This window comes from Populus trichocarpa, chromosome 18, assembly GCF_000002775.5.
Source record: "Populus trichocarpa isolate Nisqually-1 chromosome 18, P.trichocarpa_v4.1, whole genome shotgun sequence".
NCBI lineage: Eukaryota > Viridiplantae > Streptophyta > Magnoliopsida > Malpighiales > Salicaceae > Populus > Populus trichocarpa.
The window spans coordinates 4,562,200-4,580,568 of record NC_037302.2 but is presented as its reverse complement, the minus strand read 5'-3'; the positions used below and the strand labels follow the sequence as shown (position 1 = coordinate 4,580,568).

At 36.5% G+C, this 18,369-nt stretch overlaps 1 protein-coding gene across 1 annotated transcript; it reads left to right on the top strand.

Moving 5' to 3' along the window:
• The first annotated feature begins 2,987 nt into the window (after positions 1 to 2,987).
• LOC7476670 (trihelix transcription factor GT-2) lies at positions 2,988 to 5,340 on the top strand. Its single transcript, XM_052449078.1, has 4 exons — positions 2,988 to 3,110; positions 3,481 to 3,625; positions 3,688 to 3,718; positions 3,981 to 5,340. The coding sequence occupies exons 1-4, from the start codon at positions 2,988 to 2,990 to the stop codon at positions 5,338 to 5,340; spliced, it is 1,659 nt and encodes a 552-aa protein (XP_052305038.1).
• The last annotated feature ends 13,029 nt before the right edge of the window (positions 5,341 to 18,369 follow it).

Below are 18,369 nucleotides of genomic sequence, written 5' to 3'. Positions count from 1 at the left end.
TCAGGAAACCCTTTTTGACCAAGCATATTGCTGCTAGATTCTGTTCTCTAAAACGATTTTTTCTCACTTCAAATCCTTCCTAAAAGTTTTAGTCTTGGACGTGTAGATGAATTTGGGCTTTTGAATCGCTTGATTTCAATATCAGAAGCTCAAGATATTCTCGTTTGAAATCTAGCGTGAAAGCATAGACTCCTGTCGCGAGAAGGTTTCCAGCCAAGTTTGGCTGCAATTCTGTTCTTCAAAACGATTTTATCTAACTTTGGATCCTTCATGAAAGTTATAGTCCTGTACGTGTAGATGAATTTTGGTTTTTGAATCTCCTGATTTCGATATCAGAAGCTCAAGATATTCCCATTTGAATATCTAATATGAAAGTAGGGAATCCTGCCACGAGAAGGGTTTAGCCCAAGTTCATAGGTCTGATTCAAGGGATTACGGGCCAATTTGAAGGATTTTTTTTAGACCAAGGACTGAATTGAAAAGTGCTAAAATGAGGGATTTAATTGAAGGTGAAATTACAAGGATATTGGTTGGGTTTAAAGAAGCTAGAGAGGGGACTGAATCATCGTAAAAGGATGAGAATTCTACCACACCGAATAAGAAAAATAAGAATTTGCAGCATGCACCGCTACCCATCTGATTTCTTTCATTTTCTCTGCAATTTCCTGCTGGTTTCCATGTTTCTCTCGCTTGATTGGAGAGCTGCAGACCATGTTTTTTTTCTACCTCAGTCCAAAAGAAACAGTTGGTGCCTCACGATGCCAGCTAAGCAAGGAAAGAAAGGAGTTGTACCACCCTTTGATCACTGGAAACTAATTGCTGAAATCATATAGGAATCAAAATATTTCAGTTTCCTTTTTGTGTTTTTTTACTGCAAATCAGCAGGGCTTTGCATCCTAGAATTAGTGCATTGAATCTTTCCTAATAAGAGCAGTGATTAGGCTATATAAACCTCTTCTGCTGGGAGACCAAAAGGGGAGAAAAAACAGAAAAAAAAAACAAGAAAAAAAAAGAGACAGTAAAAGGAGAGAATAACGCAAATAAGAGGGAAACATAGGGTTTCTTTCTTTGATCCTTTTGTCACTGCGAAAGAAAGGAAAAGGAAAACAAAAAGGAAGGAGGCGGAGAGTAGAAAGCAGAGAAAACAAATGGAAAATATTAAGTTTTCTTAAGATTATCAAAAGCCAAAACCAGCAGGGACTGCCTTTCAGTCTCTGCTCCATTCCCTGCAACAGATCTACAGAATAGAGGAGAGGGAAAGAAGAGAAAATCGAAGCTAAAACCACTAGAGAAAAAGGGACGAAGACACAGAGCTAAACGTAGGAGACAGACAAAAACAGAGAACAAAGGGAAAGGGCTGGAACAGACAAACACGGATAGACCAAACAACACGCCTTCAACATCACTGCAGCTCCTTCATCTTTCTCCAGGTCTGTTATTCAGTTTCTGCATGCATTTCTTAGTTGCATGTGTTATTGTTCAAGTGAAATTTAATTCACTTGAACAATGACCAGCCCAGGCATGCGTGAGGAAACTCACGCATGCCTTTGTGCCCAACCGGGTCACTGGTTTGGGCCCAGCCCCTGAAAAAAAACGAGTAATATCGTTTTTTTTTTCGTGTATTTATTTTGTGGATATATATATATATGTTTGAAAAAAAACAAAATTTTTTTTCTTGTGTGTTGTATACGGCCAATACCCTAACATGTCTTGAACGTTTCTATAAAAAAAAAATATTTGAAGTTTTGAAAATGTGTTTTCGCATGGATTTCTTAAACACAAAACAAAAATTATTTTCTTGCATTTTGGATTTTACAATGGAATCTCCTTGGATTTCTATCTTAATAAATTTAGTTTGATCAAACACATATTTCAAAAGATTTGCATTGGTTCTCCTTGGCACTTTGTAGATATATTTAAAGGTATGATCCATATTGGCCAAGAGTTCTTGCTTTTAGACTTTGAACCCAAATCCATTCATCATAGCAAACATATCCTTGGAAAACTAATTAAGAGAACACCAACACCATAGCAATTATAAGGCAAACCAAACACCAAGTCGCTTACCTTAGGTATGGCGTACTAGGGGTGTTAATACCTTCCCTTTACGCAACTAGTCCCTTGCCTTAGAATCTCTGAAAGACTAGTTAGGGTTCCTAGTGACCATAATACTAGGTGGCGACTTCCTTATTCACAAAACAAAAACCCCGAAATCATTCCCCGCTCCCGGGGAGGGTCGCCACGCTCCGCCGCGAGGGTGCGACAATTATCATGCTATTATTCTAGCATGACTTAAATGTTCTCACTTTTTATAGGAAATATCGAGGAATAGACAAATAGTTAGTACTAGTAGAGTATGTGACGATAATGATGATGTACCTATTATGCATTTGAGGACTGCAAGGTAGGGGAGTAGGGGTGGTGCACCCGTACCTTGATGTGTTGAAGAGGTACCTCTACCAGTGGAGGAGAAGCCTCAGGAGTTAGAAGAGGAAAATGTGGTTGGTGAAACATATGTAGGGGTAGCTGACCCTGAGCCTGTTATAGAGTTTCAGTAGCTTAGTCAGGTTATGTGAACCTAAATAAAGTTTACTATGGAGAGAGATAGGAGAAGGGATAGAGATGTACAATTGTCATCCCACACTGTTCAGAGAGTCAATGTGTCGTTGAATGACTTCATGAAGTTGGCACCTCTTACCTTCACTGGGATGGACAACTCAAAGGATCCTTAAAAGTTCCTTGATGATATTTAGAGGTTGTGTGAAGCTTTGGGATATACAGACCACTAGGCTATGAGTTTAGCTTTATTCAGGTTAAAGGGAGATGTGGCAATCTCTTTGTTTGAGTCTAGGAAGAGAGCAAGGCCGGTAAAGGCTTAATGGATATGTAAGGAGTTTAGCATCATGTTCTTAGACAAGTTTCTCCCTTAAAGTGTTAGGGATGCTTGAATTTATGAGTTTGAGAGGCTATCTCAATGGAGCATAACAATGTATGAGTATGATCTGAATGTCACTCAATTATCCAGGTATGTAGAACATCTTCTAGCATTTAAGAAGTGGAGAGTGAAGAGGTTCATTCGAGGAATCAAATCCTCGATGTATATGGTGATGGTATCTTAGGTGTTTTCTACTCCTTAGTTGTTGACAACACCAGGTTAAATGAGGCATAAGAATTAGAGGACATGGTTGCAAGCTAGTTTAAAAGGCCTAGAGAAGAGGGTCAGTCTTTAGATAGCAATGATCGAGTACAAGTTCGTATAGGGGATGAAATGGTCGTCAGGGCTAATAGGTTTCAAGGAGGTTTAAACATAGATCTTCAGCTAGTGGCTCAAGTAGTCAAAATGAAAGTAGTGGTGCTTAGAGCTATAGTCAGGATTCAGTTCAGAATGCACCTCGTAGCTCGTTTGTTCCATATGAAGATAGTTATTTATGTTATAGGAGGACTGAGGTTTATTTCGGTTGTGGCCATATAGGTCATTAGATCAAAGAGTGCCCTAGGAGAAAACTATCAGCTTCAGGGGCAACTACTTCAGTTCAGCCTCTTATCCAGGCACCATCGATGAGCCAGTCTGTTGCTTATGGTGGTAGAGGTTTTGGTGGTCGTGATCAAATAGGTTGGGGTGCAGGTAATAGAGGCCAAATATAGTAGAGCCTGGGGCATGCCAAAGTCTTTGCCTTGACTCAATAGGATGCTTAAGCACTAAACACAGTTGTTTCAGGTATTCTTCATTTTTACTCTTTTAAAGCAAAAGTTTTATTTGATACGAGCTCAACTCATTCGTTTGTATCCCTATATTTTTTTATGAGGTTAGATAGGCAACCAACTCTATCAGGATCCCCTATTTTAGTCTCTACTCTCTTAGATGAATCAATATTAGTATTGTTTATTGCTAAACATTTAATAATCTCATGACTTTTGTTTATTTTTCTATTTTTTAAACTGGGTACCATGTCATCTATGTGTTTGTGTAAATGTTACAGGAAACAACTCGAGAAGAAGCGGTGGGGAAGTGAGGAGGAAGAAATTAGTGGAAACAGAACTAGGTATTTTAGGCCTTTAGAGATAGAACACGTAGTTGATGAAAGTAGGGAGAGATGCAGGAATTTGGACATCAAGTTTCCCATCTTTAATGAGCTTGAAGCTATATATAGTCTTGCAAAGATTGCTGAGGCTAATCAAACAGGCTCTGGCTCTGTTCTCACAGGCGACCATTCACCAACGAATGCGGGTCTTTCAGTGCCATCCAGTGCTACAAATCGGCAAAATGTTGGTGCCAACGGTGCTGCCAATAATGTAACTTGGGTTGATCACGGGTCAGAGAATTCAATTGGAGAGGAAGCTTCATTAAGAAAGAGCCAGAAGAGGAAGAGAAAGAGGAAATTGAAGGAGAAATTAAGTTATATGGCTGGGTTCTTTGAGAACGCGGTGAAGAAAGTGATGGATCACCAAGAAATGTTGCATAGGAAGTTCTTGGAAGTGATTGAAAGAATGGATAGAGAGAGAACAGATAGAGAAGAAACCTGGAGACACCAAGAAGCTGAAAAGCACAACAGAGAAGCCATTTCTAGAGCACATGAACGGGCTTCAACTTCAAGTAGAGAGGCTCAAATGGTTTCTTACATAGAGAGAATCACGGGCCAAAGTATCAATCTTCCTATTAGAATGGCTCCACCATTGCTGCAACCAGAAATTTCAAATGAGCCCATCAAAGAAATTACATCTACAAAATCTGACAGCCATAGCAGATGGCCTAAAGATGAAGTTGAGGCATTGATCAAAGTTAGAAGTACAATAGAGATTAAATTTCAAGAACCTAGCGTTAAGGGTCCTCTTTGGGAAGAGGTAAGTTCTTTAATGAGTTCAATGGGCTACCAAAGGAGTGCCAAGAGGTGTAAAGAGAAATGGGAGAATATCAACAAATATTTTAGAAAAGCCAAAGAAAGTCCAGAGAGGAGGTCTCAGCGATCCAAAACCTGCTCTTATTTTAATCAACTGGATCAACTATACTCGAGAAGTCTCATTAACTATCCTTCGAGCACTACTTATATGCCATCACGTGGCATTGAGTTTGACATCGAAAAGCAAGGGCATTCAGAGGTTTTAGAAGCCTTTGCTGTTGGGAAAGACCACCTTGCAACTATAACAAATCCCCCCGGTGAGAACATAAAAGGTGCTGAAATGGGCTCTTCGAGATTTGAGTTTGATGGTATCGCTGACAAAAACGAAGAACTTGAAGAAGGAAGCAGTGAGCAGGATAAAGAAGTTTACAAAGATGATAAGCAAGATAATGGCGAACAAGGAAAAGATGACGGTAGTGGTGACGAAGAAAATGAAAATTGAGGCTACAGCTTAGATGAAATTTGAGGCAAATAGCGTGTAGCATCTTTCTGCCAGTATCTATTCGATTTAGAATTTTAAGTTTTGCTGGAACTGACTGATGATACTAGTTACAGAATTATTTTGCTAAGCGATCAAGCCAGATGTTAGAGTTGGCTTTTACAGAGGAGGGTGGATTTTGAACATTCACTTTGATGTTGAAGCAAACTTATTGTGATACTGAGCATTCCCATCATAGAAATGGGCAAAAAGTTGCAGCAGGCTACAATCGCAGCAGATACAGCCCACCCTTCCTGGACGTTCAGTGCTCCTGCAAAAGATAGACCATGTTACATCTCAACATCAACGTTTCGTGCTGGAATCTGTGGTAAAGTGTTGCATTTAATTTCAAAACAGTCTAGAAGTATCAACGAAAAGAAAAAAAATAGAGAAAAGCTAGCGTAATGCATGTGCTGCTTGAACAAAATTCTCACTTCATATGCAGCAAATATCTGTGAGCTTAGACGTAAACCCGACGATTCAAGAACTCAATATATGAAGAGATTTCAAGGCTTGTAGTTACCATTTGCGTCAGCATTTGATGCACATTGCAAACTATCTTCTAAGAATCAACATACCAGAAAGAGAACTCTGACCATATATACATGAAAGAAATTTAGATGTATGGGGATTGGGCAAAAATAAGAACAATCTATCCTTTGTAGCAGAAAGAAAAACAGAGGAGCCCAGTGATTGAAGGCTAATTTCATCTGCAGGCGTGCTCCACCCTTGGCCCTTGGAATTGCAGCAGCCCTAGTAAACCATTGATTCACGTCATGTAACAAAAGTAGTTAAATTGAGTCACGCTATTAATGGCCCAAACATAATACTGCTAAACAAAAAAAGAACGATACTTTCAAAGTTTCAACCCCTTTTTTTTCTGAAAACAGAGAAGGCATTATAAGAGAAAAGGAATCCCAGTTCCCAACATCGGGCTCCTTGGTTTTTCAAAATTTGGTGTTTCTGATTAAATAGTCCGGGTCATGGGGTTATGGGTTTTATAAATTAACATGTGTTGATGATATTGTTTTGTTTTTTAATTTTTTAATTTATTTTATTATTTAATATTAGTTTTTTTAAAAGTAGGTTTCATGATTTTTTTTTAAATTTTCTATTGGGTTATCCTGATCTCATTACTTAGCGTGTAGGTTTGACAGGTTAATTTTAGTGGGCTGGTGCTATTTTTTTTTCTTTTGGATCCTTTTTTATGATTCAACTTTTTGATTTTTTTTAATTTTATCATTTAATATTTGATATATTGAAAATTATGGTTTGTGGTTTTTTCATACTTAGTGCTTATGATCAAATGACATGGGCCACGGGTTTTACAAGCTAACACGAGTTGACATCGATTTTTTTTTAGATTTATTTTCTTTTTCAATCTCATCATTCGACATTATTTCTTTTTTTTATATATATATAAAAAATTGGGCCTCATGATTTTCCTTGCTTTTTTTTTCTATCCGGTTATCTCAATTTCATGACTTGACCTATGTGTTCGGCGGGTTGACCTGTGTGTTCGGCGGGTTGACCTATATGGGCACGGGTCTTTATTTGACTTAAAACTGTTATATTTTTTAATCTTTTTGTATGATTTATTTTTTTATTCAATTTCATCATTTAATATTTGATTAGTTGAAAATTGAGCTTTGTGTTTTTTTTAAATTTGGTGATTTTAGTCAAACGACTTTAGTAACAGGTTTTGTAACTTAACACAGGTTGATATTTTTTGTTGGCTTATTAATTTTTTAGTTTCATACCTGACATTGATTTTTTTCTCTTCTTTAAAATGTGTTTGTGTTGCCTTAACATCATTTTTTCCCTCAAATTGTTTTTTACTGATTTGCGGTGGAGCACATGCCAATTATCTAGTCATAGATATTAACAAAAACTAATTGAGACGGGGAAATAATTGTTCCCCTCCTCACAAAGTATTGTCCATTGGAACAATACTTTTTTTTTTAATTTTTTTTTTAATTTTATCATTTAACATTGAATTTATAAAGGATTAAGCTTCATAATTTATTTTGATTTTCTTTATATGAAGTTATCTTTATCTCATGATCCAATTAAAAAGTTTGGCTAATTAACCTGGGTTGATTCAAGTATTTTTTATTTTCATTTTTTTAATTGATTTTTTTTTTCAATTTCATCCTTCAACATTTGATTGATTTAGAATTGGGTTTCATAATTTATTTTGATTTGCTTTCTGGGTTGTTCTGGTCTTGTGATCCAGGTTTAACAAGTTAACCCGAGTTGTCTTTTTTTTTTTGTCTTTTTTAAATTATCTTTTTAATTTTATTCTTCAATATTAGGTTGATTGAGTGTTGAGTTTCAATATGTTTTTTTTTATTTGCTTTACCTAAGGTTATTACGCTCTCATTATATGACTATATTTTACATGTTAACCTAAGTTGGTCCAGGTCGATTTAATATGTTATTGTCTCAATATATATATATATATATATATATTTTTAAAATATTATTCTGAATTTGTTTTAGTCAAACCATGTTTCTTTTTTCCTGATGTCTAGGACTATAGGTTTCCTTTGGGTTTTTCAAGTTGACCTGGTTACATTGAGTTAATCCATACACGTTTATTTTTTTTCTTCTTGAAAACACATTAAAATACCTAGATATTCTTTTTAAGATTTTAAAAAATTTGGATCTGACTTGCAGCATAAAACAGGCAAATAATCTAATATCTAAAATTACACTCGAGATGACTCACTTTGAAATACATCATTATTTCATCTACAATTAAAGCCAAAAAGATGGATTTGTGTCTTCACCATTACGAATGCTAGCGATTTGGTTCATCAAGTTTTGAATTGAAAGATCCATTTTTATTGGGATAACACATTTCCTTTCTAAACAATCTTGATTTTTTTTCTATCAAGAATCTTTTGCATTAGTAACTGTTGATTATGTGGCATGATAGGGGGTATGTATGTGTAAAATACACTATATCATAGTTTATCACCTTTCTACCATAGCTATAAACTAGGTCATTGACTCGCGCGGGTCAGGTTAAATTTTTCTTGAACATAATTTTTTTTTAGATATTATTGATATTGTTTTAGTGGAAAAATAATTTAAACCATGAGAGGGTTGATTCAATATGACTTGGTTGACTTTGTGAGTCCAAAACAAATCTGGACGACCCTTAAAAAACATAGTTTGACAAAAAAATAATTCAAGATGACATCTTTTTTAATATTAAGATAACAATATATTTGATTGATTTGGATCAACATGGGTTAACACGTCAAATCCGTGACGTAGGTTATGTGACTATGATAACTTCATATAAAACAAATCAAAACAAATTATAAAGTCTAATTTCTAATCAACCCAATGTTGAAGTATATATTTGAAAAAAAAAATCAATTAAAATAAGGACCTAAAAAAGTGACCCTAGTTAATTTGTTAAACCCGTGACTTGGATCATAAAACCAATATAACCCCATAGAAAGAAAATTTACGAAGTTTAATTCCCAATTAGTCCAATGTTGAAGGATGAGACTAGAAAAAAAATCAATTAAAAAAATATAAAAAACTCAAGTTAATCCACCAAAATCATGACATGAGTCATGCGACTGAGAAAATCGCATAGAAAGAAAATAAAAAAATAACTTGATTTAACCTGGATTAACTTGTGAAATCTGTGACTAAGTTCATGAGATTGAAATAATTAATCCCATAAAAAAATTAAAATAAATCATAAAACTCAATTCTCAATCGATTTGTCGGATCCAAAATTGAAAAATAAAATGACACTTTGTATACCAATAAACCAATTTCACTGTTCAGAGTCTCAATGTAGAAATGGCACTTCGTAATTTTTGGGAAGTTTAATGCTATTTACGTGGAAAGAGCTCTTTGTGGTTCTAGGAGAGGCTTGGGTTTTGTGGGATTCTTGATTATCATTGTCGGGATTTGTCCAGGGTAGGTGTGCTCTTCACGGCTGCATTGATTTTATATGGAGGTTGTGAAACATGGCTTGACTTGGATGGAGTATTTCTTTGACTTTTTGCATCATGATTTTGCCTTTGCATCATGATTTTGCCATCCTTTTTTTCTTGTTTCTTTAATAAAAAAATGCAATTAAATGGTTTTTTTCCCAATTCAGTTGCTCTACCTCAGGATTCTTTCTCCCAATCTTCGGCACATAATCACTACCAGAAAACCGGAGAAAACCAACGGAATTACCAACGGAAACATTCCGTCGGTAATAATTACCGACGGACATAATTTCGTCTCAAAATTTGTCGGTATATACCGACGGCCTCAATCCGTCGGCGACACGGTCGGTATATACCCACCGATCTGCCGACACTCTCTTCCTCTGTTTCTCCTTCTTCTTCTTTCCCATCCCACCTCTCCCCTCCCAAACTGCAGCTCCCCTCCCAAACTGCAGCCACACCCATCCCAACTCTCCACTATTCTCAACACGAGCACTCAATATCCGTACGTGGTCACAATATCCGTACGTGGTCACAATATCCGTTTCTTGTAGATTTTATCATTTTTTTGTAAGTAAATCTATCCTTTTTAGTTTTAATATTTAATTGTGAATTTTATTGTTTTAGTATATGTATTTTGTTAACGTTTGTACTTGTTTAATTGTTATTTGTCAAAGAAACTTGTAGTATGAATGTATAATTTTGTAGTTGTTATAGTTTTTTTTAGATTTTATCAAATTATATTTGTTTGTAAATTGTTGAAATTTTGTTTGAATTACATCGAATTGAATGTGTCGTTGTGATGAAATAAATAATTAATAGCTTGTTTAACGAGTCTTGTTTTATTGTTATGAATTCTATTTCGAAGTTGTGATTTCTGTAAATTTATATATGTATAAATTTGTATGTATGAACGTTGATAGTTGATAATTGATAATTAATAATTAACATAAGTGTTGTTTTAGTTTGTTGGATAATGTCGGGGAAAACCAATATTTTTGTTATGTTTTATAGAGGTTCAATAGAAGTCATGGATGATCGTTCATGGATGTATCGGGACTCACCCCAAGGATTGCGAAGGATGGATTATTGTAACGGTGTCCAGGGTTTTATTAATTTCGCAACATCTATTCCGAGGAATTTTACTGATGGCGGTATTAGGTGTCCATGCAGGAAGTGTAAAAATTTAAAGTTTCTGCATCAAGATGTTGTAACGATGCATCTTCTAACCAAAGGGTTCATGGAAGATTACCTGTGTTGGTATGCTCACGGAGAACTATTTGTTCCTGATGAGAGCATGGAAGAACAGGTGGTTGGGTCAACTTCTAGTGCTAGCAACATGTATGAAGTTGGAAATGAGAACAGTAATCCTTACAGGAATATGGTTATGGATGCAATGAGAATGAGTGAAGGTAATGTCAGGGAATGTCCAATCGTAGAAGAAGAACCTAATGCAGATGCAGCAAGGTTTTTTGATCTGTTAAGAGATTCTGACGAACCATTATGGGATGGCTGCACGGACCACAATAAATTATCAGCCGTAGCACAGGTGTTCACCATCAAGTCAGATCACGGGTTGAGTGAGGCCAGTTATGACAAGATTATTGAATGGGCGAGAAGCATTTTACCTGAAGGGAACAGGCTGAAAGAGAACTTCTATGCTGCCAAGTCCATGATGAAACCCCTCGGTTTAGGATACCAGAAAATTGATATATGCCCTAACTTCTGCATGTTATACTACCTTGAAAGTGCTGAGATGACCGAGTGCATGACATGCGGGCATTCCCGTTACAAACCCAGAACTGGTAGAGGGAAGACTCTCGTGGCATATAAAAAACTTAGATACTTCCCAATCACACCTAGACTGCAGAGGTTATTCATGTCACCAAGGACTGCTGAGCACATGACATGGCACCAATCACACCATGCGGTTGATGGAGTGATGGTTCATCCTTCTGACGGTGAAGCCTGGAAACACTTTAACAGTATGCATCCTCACTTTTCAGCTGAATCAAGGAACATGCGTACTGGGTTGTGTACAAACGATTTCAACCCATTCGGGTCATTTGCTGCTCCTTATTCTTGTTGGCCGGTCATACTGACGGTTTATAACTTGCCACCGGGGATGTGTATGAGGTCGGAGTTCATGTTTTTATCTATGGTCATACCAGGTCCGAGCAGTCCGGGTCGGAATATAGATGTTTGTCTTCGTCCGTTGATTGATGAGTTGACGCAGTTGTGGTCCTCTAGAGCTTTGACTTATGACATCTCGAGGAAACAAAATTTTGTTATGAGAGCGGCTTTGATGTGGACTATCAATGATTTCCCAGCTTATGGAATGGTTTCTGGTTGGAGCACGCATGGAAAGTTAGCATGTCCATACTGTATGGAGAACAACAAGGCATTCACGCTAACAAACGAGGGTAAAGCTTCTTTTTTTGACTGTCACCGTCGTTTCTTGCCACAAACCACATGTACAGAAAGAACAGAAAGGATTTCTTTGTTGGCAGAGTTGAAAATGATGTTGCACCCCCGCGTCTTTCCGGTGAAGAATTGTTTGATGTTGTGTCAGAGTACGGTGACATTGTGTTTGGTGTCCAATCAGGTAAGCAAAAGTTTTCTGGTTTTGGTTTGACCCATAATTGGGTGAAGCAAAGTATATTTTGAGAGCTTCCTTATTGGAAGACCAATCTTCTCCGCCATAACCTTGACGTCATGCACATTGAAAACAACGTGTTTGAGAACATTTTCAACACCGTCATGGATGTGAAGGGGAAGACAAAGGACAACATCAAGGCTAGATTGGATGTAGCACTGTTCTGTAACCGTAAAAATATGAAGTTGGTTTGTGATGGGTCACGGGTCGCAAAACCAAGAGCAAGCTTCGTGCTAGAGAAAAACACAAAACTACTAGTCTACAAATGGCTTAAGAGTCTGCGTTTCCCCGATGGACATGCCTCGAACATATAAAGGTTGGTTAATACAGAGGAATGTAGATTATATGGAATGAAGAGTCATGACTGCCATGTGTTTATGCAAACACTCATCCCATTAGCTTTTCGTGATTTGTTGCCAAAGGGGATATGAGATGCACTAACGAAGATCAGTCATTTCTTCAGAGATATATGCTCCAGCAAGTTGAATGTTGATCACATTGAAAGACTTGAAAAGAATATCGTCGAGACAGTATGCAAACTTGAGATGATATTCCCTCCATCATTTTTTGACTCAATAGAGCATCTACCCGTACATTTACCGTTTGAGGTAAAAGTTGGAGGACCGGTCCAGTACAGATGGATGTATCCATTCGAGAGGTTAGATATTACATGAGCTATGTAATTTATAATTAAATATTTTTATTTTTATTTTAATGTTTTATATATATATATATGCAGGTACTTGTTCAATCTTAAAAAAAAGGTTAAGAACAAGGCGCATGTTGAGGCGTCAATATGTGAGGCATATATTGTTGAGGAGATCTCAACATTTATCTCATACTATTTCGAACCTCATTTGAGAACCAGGATAAACCGTGTTCCACGGCATGATGATGGTGGTGAAGTGCATTCAAGTGGGAACTTGTCAATATTCTCCAATCCTGGACGACGCACACCTAAAAATGCCGTGAGGGGAAGATATTTGTCTGAAATAGAGTTCAGACAGGCACACAAATATGTCCTATTTAACTGTGATGAGCTGAGACCTTTTATTAAGTAAGTAGATGTTCGACTTAAATTTGTCAAGAGTGTACTATTTATGTTTTGTGATACCATACACTCATATAATTTGGAATAACCTTGCAGGAAACATCGACGATACTTACTGTCCAATAACTCACAGCTGACCGAATCCCAGATCTTTCAATTACAAGATGAACAATTTGCCACATGGTTTAGAACACATGTAAGTCCTATCACAAACTCATTATCTCTTGCAATATAATTAATTGTAGTCAATGTTACATAATATCCGTTTATTGATTATTGTTGTATTTAATTTACAAGCTAGGTTTATCAAATGGGAGGTAGTGCTGCTATTTCACTGTCTTTACTATGTCTGGGCCCTGCAAGAAAAGTCAAGTGCTATAATGGGTATTTTGTCAATGGATATGTCTTTCATACTGAAGAATACGGGCATGGAAGAAAGACATACAACAGCGGTGTTTGTATTAAGGGATCGACTTCTAGTGAGTTTGAAGTTGACTACTACGGTAGATTGGAAGAGGTTATTGAACTGCAATATCATAGCGAGCAAAATAGAGTGTTTTTATTCAAATGCTATTGGTATGACACAACTGACAGAGGAATCAGAGTAGATCCTCACTATGGTCTCGTTGAAATCAACTCAAAAGCTAGACACCGCAACGTAAACGACGTCTTTGTTTTCGCAAAGCAATGCCAACAAGTTTATTACACATACACCCCTTCCTTTAGAAAGGACCAATCAAGAGTTGATTGGTTATCCGTTTTAAAAACAAAACCCAAGGGTCATGTCGAGGTTGTTCAGGATGAGAACGAAGACACAAGTGTGATAGATGAAGTCTTTCAAGCTAGTGAGTTGGTTGAACCATACCGAGTTGCTCCGTCGATTGACTTAGAAGAATACTCGAATTTTCGTGTTTTCAACGATAGTCTTGTTGATGTTGACGCAAAGGAGTTGAATGTTGTTCTGAGCTCTACTAGTGGAAAAAAAAATGTTGTTGAAGAAGATGATAACGAAATTGAAGAGTGCGATGAAGCTGATGATAACAATTCAATAGAGGACGAAGATGAAAATTCCGACTAACTAAACATGTTATAAAACCTTATTTTATAATTATCTAATAATTTAAAACATGAAATATTTATTCTTCTTTAATGGTCAGCCCTTGTTATTGTGTTCTGTGTGCTGTAAGATTGCAATTCAAGATTTTTTGACAGGGTTACATAAAAAAAATAAAAAAAATTTACGGTTTCACCGACGGGGTTACCGACGGACTATAACCCGTCGGTATTTAATAGAGAGTTGCAAAACAATTACGTATTGTGCCACAATCACCGACGGATTTGCCGACGGACTATAACCCGTCGGTATTTCACAGAGAGTTGCAAAAAAATTACAGGATTGTGCCACATTCACCGACGACTTTACCGACGTAAAATACCGACGGATTACGCACATCCCGAAGCGCATGCATGTCTGACATGTGTTCGTCTGCACAAATACCGACGGCTGTACCGACGTCCATTACCGACGTAATCTCCGACGGCTTTACGCACTTCCCGAAGCGCACACATGTGTGACACGTGTCCGTCTGCACGAATACCGACGAATCAAAAAGTTTGGCGAGATTTTCGAACTTTTTTTGGTGCGCATTTCAATTAATTTTTGACGGAATTACCGACAGAATTTAATGCCACCGACAACAATTAATGTCCGTCGGTAATTCCATTGGAAAAATTGCCATATAAATCCCCCCTCCCCCCCCCATTTGGTTCATTTTTTTCTCTCGGCTCCATTTCTCTTCTTCTCCATTTCTATTCTCCTCTCCGTTTCTATTTGTCAAATTGAAGAGATTTTATTGTTTTGGTGGTTGTGATTTTACCAAGGTATGTATTCTTTTTTCTTTATCTTTGTGTTTTTTTTATTTTAATTATGATTATTTTTTTTGGTGTTCTTTGTTTTGTGTATTGTTTGTAGATAAAATCTTACATTCAACACACTATTAAGGTAAGCATTTTTTATTCCCAAATTGTTTTTGAATTGATATAGTGTTTTTTAGTTTTGTGTATTGTTTGTTTTGTGTTTATGTTGTTTTGTGTAATGTTTTTTAGTTTTTTAATTTTATTTATTAATTTTATGATATTATTGTTTGTATTGCTATAATTGTTATTGTTGAATTTATGTTAAAAATGTTAATTTATATATATAATTGTTATTGTTGAATTTATGTTAAAAATGTTAATTTATATATATATAATTACATTTAATTAGTTTATCTTAATTTAGGATATTATTGTTTGTATTGCTATAATTGTTATTGTTGAATTTATGTTAAAAATGTTAATTTATATATATAGAATTACATTTAATTAGTTTATCTTAATTTAGGATATTATTGTTTCCATGTCATTGTTATTGCTTGTTATTACAATTTTATATTTATGTGTACACGTTAATTTTTATTTTGAGGTCCATTAGGGTCGATCGTGTTAGGAATGATATTGATTTAGTTATCTTTTGCTTTTGACTATGTAATTATTTATAAATTAAGAGTCTTGTCTCCTAAAACTTGAAATGTAATATTAATCCGTAAATTTGAATGTATGACTTTAATCTAATGTTTGTAACTCTAAGTACCAATTTAACAATGAATGTTCATAGTTGAAATTGATTCTTTTACTTGAATATCATTATATGATGTTATTGAATAAAATGTTATGTTGATGATGATGAGTTGGGTTGAGATCCAGGATGATTGGATCGGGATGTGAAATAAAATTGGAAGTGTAATATGATTTTGTCGATAACTTGGGACCCCCCAGTATAGGGGAGACTCTGTCGAATTTTTTTTTAAATAATCGAAGTTAATTATGTAATTATTCGTATAAATTTGTGTAGATGCGTAGAATGAAATCTACAGCACGTCGTCAGAAGACGTTGCAACTAGTTCTTCTAGCAGCGAGGAGGACGTATCCTTAGGTGCTGATCACGGCGAGGAATCTACGCCAACTTGTGATGCTGCCTCTTCTAGCGCGGTTTCACAGCGCAGAAGCGGTGTGCCTTCACAGCGGGGTCAATTCACCCGCAAGTACCAGGCACAATGGAAGGATGACCTCTTAATGTAAGTTTGTTTAGGTTTTAGTGTTTTTTTTATATACTTATAACATAATTTACGAACAACTAATTAATATTACTACTTTTATTTAATTTCAAGTTCACAAACATTAAGGCTGCAAGGACTATAACATTGGCGTTTAAATCATCGATGGAGATTCCATTGTTTCAATGGAGCCAGGTTTCCAGACATCCTGAGTGGAAACCTAATATCGATGCATGATTTAAGCGATTTCAGGTCGATGTTAATTTTTAATTTCCAGCTTATTTTTAATAAATGATTTTTATAATTTTATATCTTGTACTATTCTTATTTTATATGAATTATTTATATACACAGAACAAATTTGAGTGGGATAGGGCGGACAACAATGTTGTGAGAAGGGTATGGGAGAATCACACGGCAACTAGGTAACATCGAAAATAATATTTATTTTTGTTTTATAATTTTATGTTTTAAATTCTAATTTGTTACTATGGAAGTAGGTTGCGTGATTTTTGGTATGACACCAAAAAAAAATCAAAAAGACAAGCGAGGGATAACGGTCTTGAAGGATGGAATGAGGTGGCGGTTTGGCAGGAATTCAAACCGCCATTCATCTCGGGGGAAATATGGACGGCATATATTGAGCACGTGACCTCAAAGCGGTTCTCACGACGCTCACAGTCCGGCGCCAACAACCGGAACTGGCAAATTCATGGTTCGGTGACCACGTACACTAGCAGATCCGTCCCATTCAGCGCACATGCAAAGCGGATGGTAAGATTAATTTTAATGAAATATATCGTTAAATAATTTGTCGTTCCTTATAATATATTTAACTTTCAACCTATTTTTTCCTTACAGGCTGCGTCTCTTGGACGTGAACTGAGTCCAATGGAGCTGTTTGTAGAGACGCATGTGCGGAGTCAAGACCGCCAAAAGGAGGTGCAGCAGTTCGTGGACAACCGTGCTCAGCACTTCGTGGTATGTTCATTCATTCATTTTATTTTGTAAGTTATTAATTTCTTGAATTGCATCTTGAATTGCATTTGATGATTTTTTACCAACGGAATTTTCAGGAGACCTATAATAGCCGGTTGATGGAGAGATATGGGGACAATCCGTCGACCCATCCAGATTTCGATCCAGATTTGTGGATGGAGGTGGGATCGTCTGGTGGACCAGATAAAAATCGGGTCTACGGGCTCTCCAACACTACGGCTGAAAACTTGCGTTCGGCTCGTAGTGTCTCAACTGTTGGAAGCTCTCCATCAGTATCGAACACCCAGTCTGAGGAGTTCATTGCGTTGAAACAACAATATCAACAACTCTCGACGAATTATGATGAGCTCCGTCAAATAGTCATGGAGATGAGATCAAAGATGGGTGACGATACTTGTGCAGCTTCTTTTTGGCCGTATGGTCCCGGGAACAACCAGCCTCCTCCTCCTCCAGCTCCGCCGCTATTCTAGTTTAATTTTGTTTTTTAAACACATTAAATTTGTAATGAATATTAATTAACATTACTTTTATATTTTTAATGTTTAATCCATTGTTATTTGTTTATTAAGGTTTTTTACTATTAACAAAATTATTTTTTATATATATTTTAAATACCTACCGACGGATATACCGACAGATAATGTCCGTCGGTATTTCACAGAGAGTTGCCAAACAATTACCAGCCATGCCATAATTACCGACGGAATATATGCGTCGGTGATTAAATACATACGAATTTACCGACGGATAATATCCGTCAGTATTTCACAGAGAGTTGCCAAACAATTACTAGCCATGCCATAATTACCGACGGAATATACGTCGGTAAGTCCGTCGGTAATTACCGTTGAAATTGCAGACGGATTTATTCCGTCGGTAATGTTCCCGCGGTAAACTTTTTTTTTGGCGCGCGTGTATCCGTCTGTAAGACCGTCGGTGGGTGTTTTTTTTATTTGCGACAGACTTAGCGACGGAAATGGGTTTTACCGACGACTGGTATACCGATGGACGTGTTCCGTCGGTGAGGCTGTCGGTAATTATTGTACCGACGGATTTCATTGCTTGCACCGATGGAATTAGTCCGTCGGTAAAACTGGTTAATGGTGTAGTGATATAATGTTTACGCCTCGAATTCATTAGTTCCACTTTAAGGTTCCTTCTCCGAATCTCAGGCACGTAATGTTGATGTCTTTAGCAATCAAACAACAAGGGTTGTTCAAAATTTAA

Excerpts from the sequence above, each read along its gene's own strand:
- LOC7476670 (XM_052449078.1), top strand. The coding sequence starts at position 2,988 with ATGTATGAGTATGATCTGAATGTCACTCAATTATCCAGGTATGTAGAA. Across the intron at positions 3,626-3,687 it reads TCAAATAGGTTGGGGTGCAG|GATGCTTAAGCACTAAACAC; the intron begins GTAATAGAGGCC and ends TTGACTCAATAG. Across the intron at positions 3,719-3,980 it reads ACTAAACACAGTTGTTTCAG|GAAACAACTCGAGAAGAAGC; the intron begins GTATTCTTCATT and ends TAAATGTTACAG.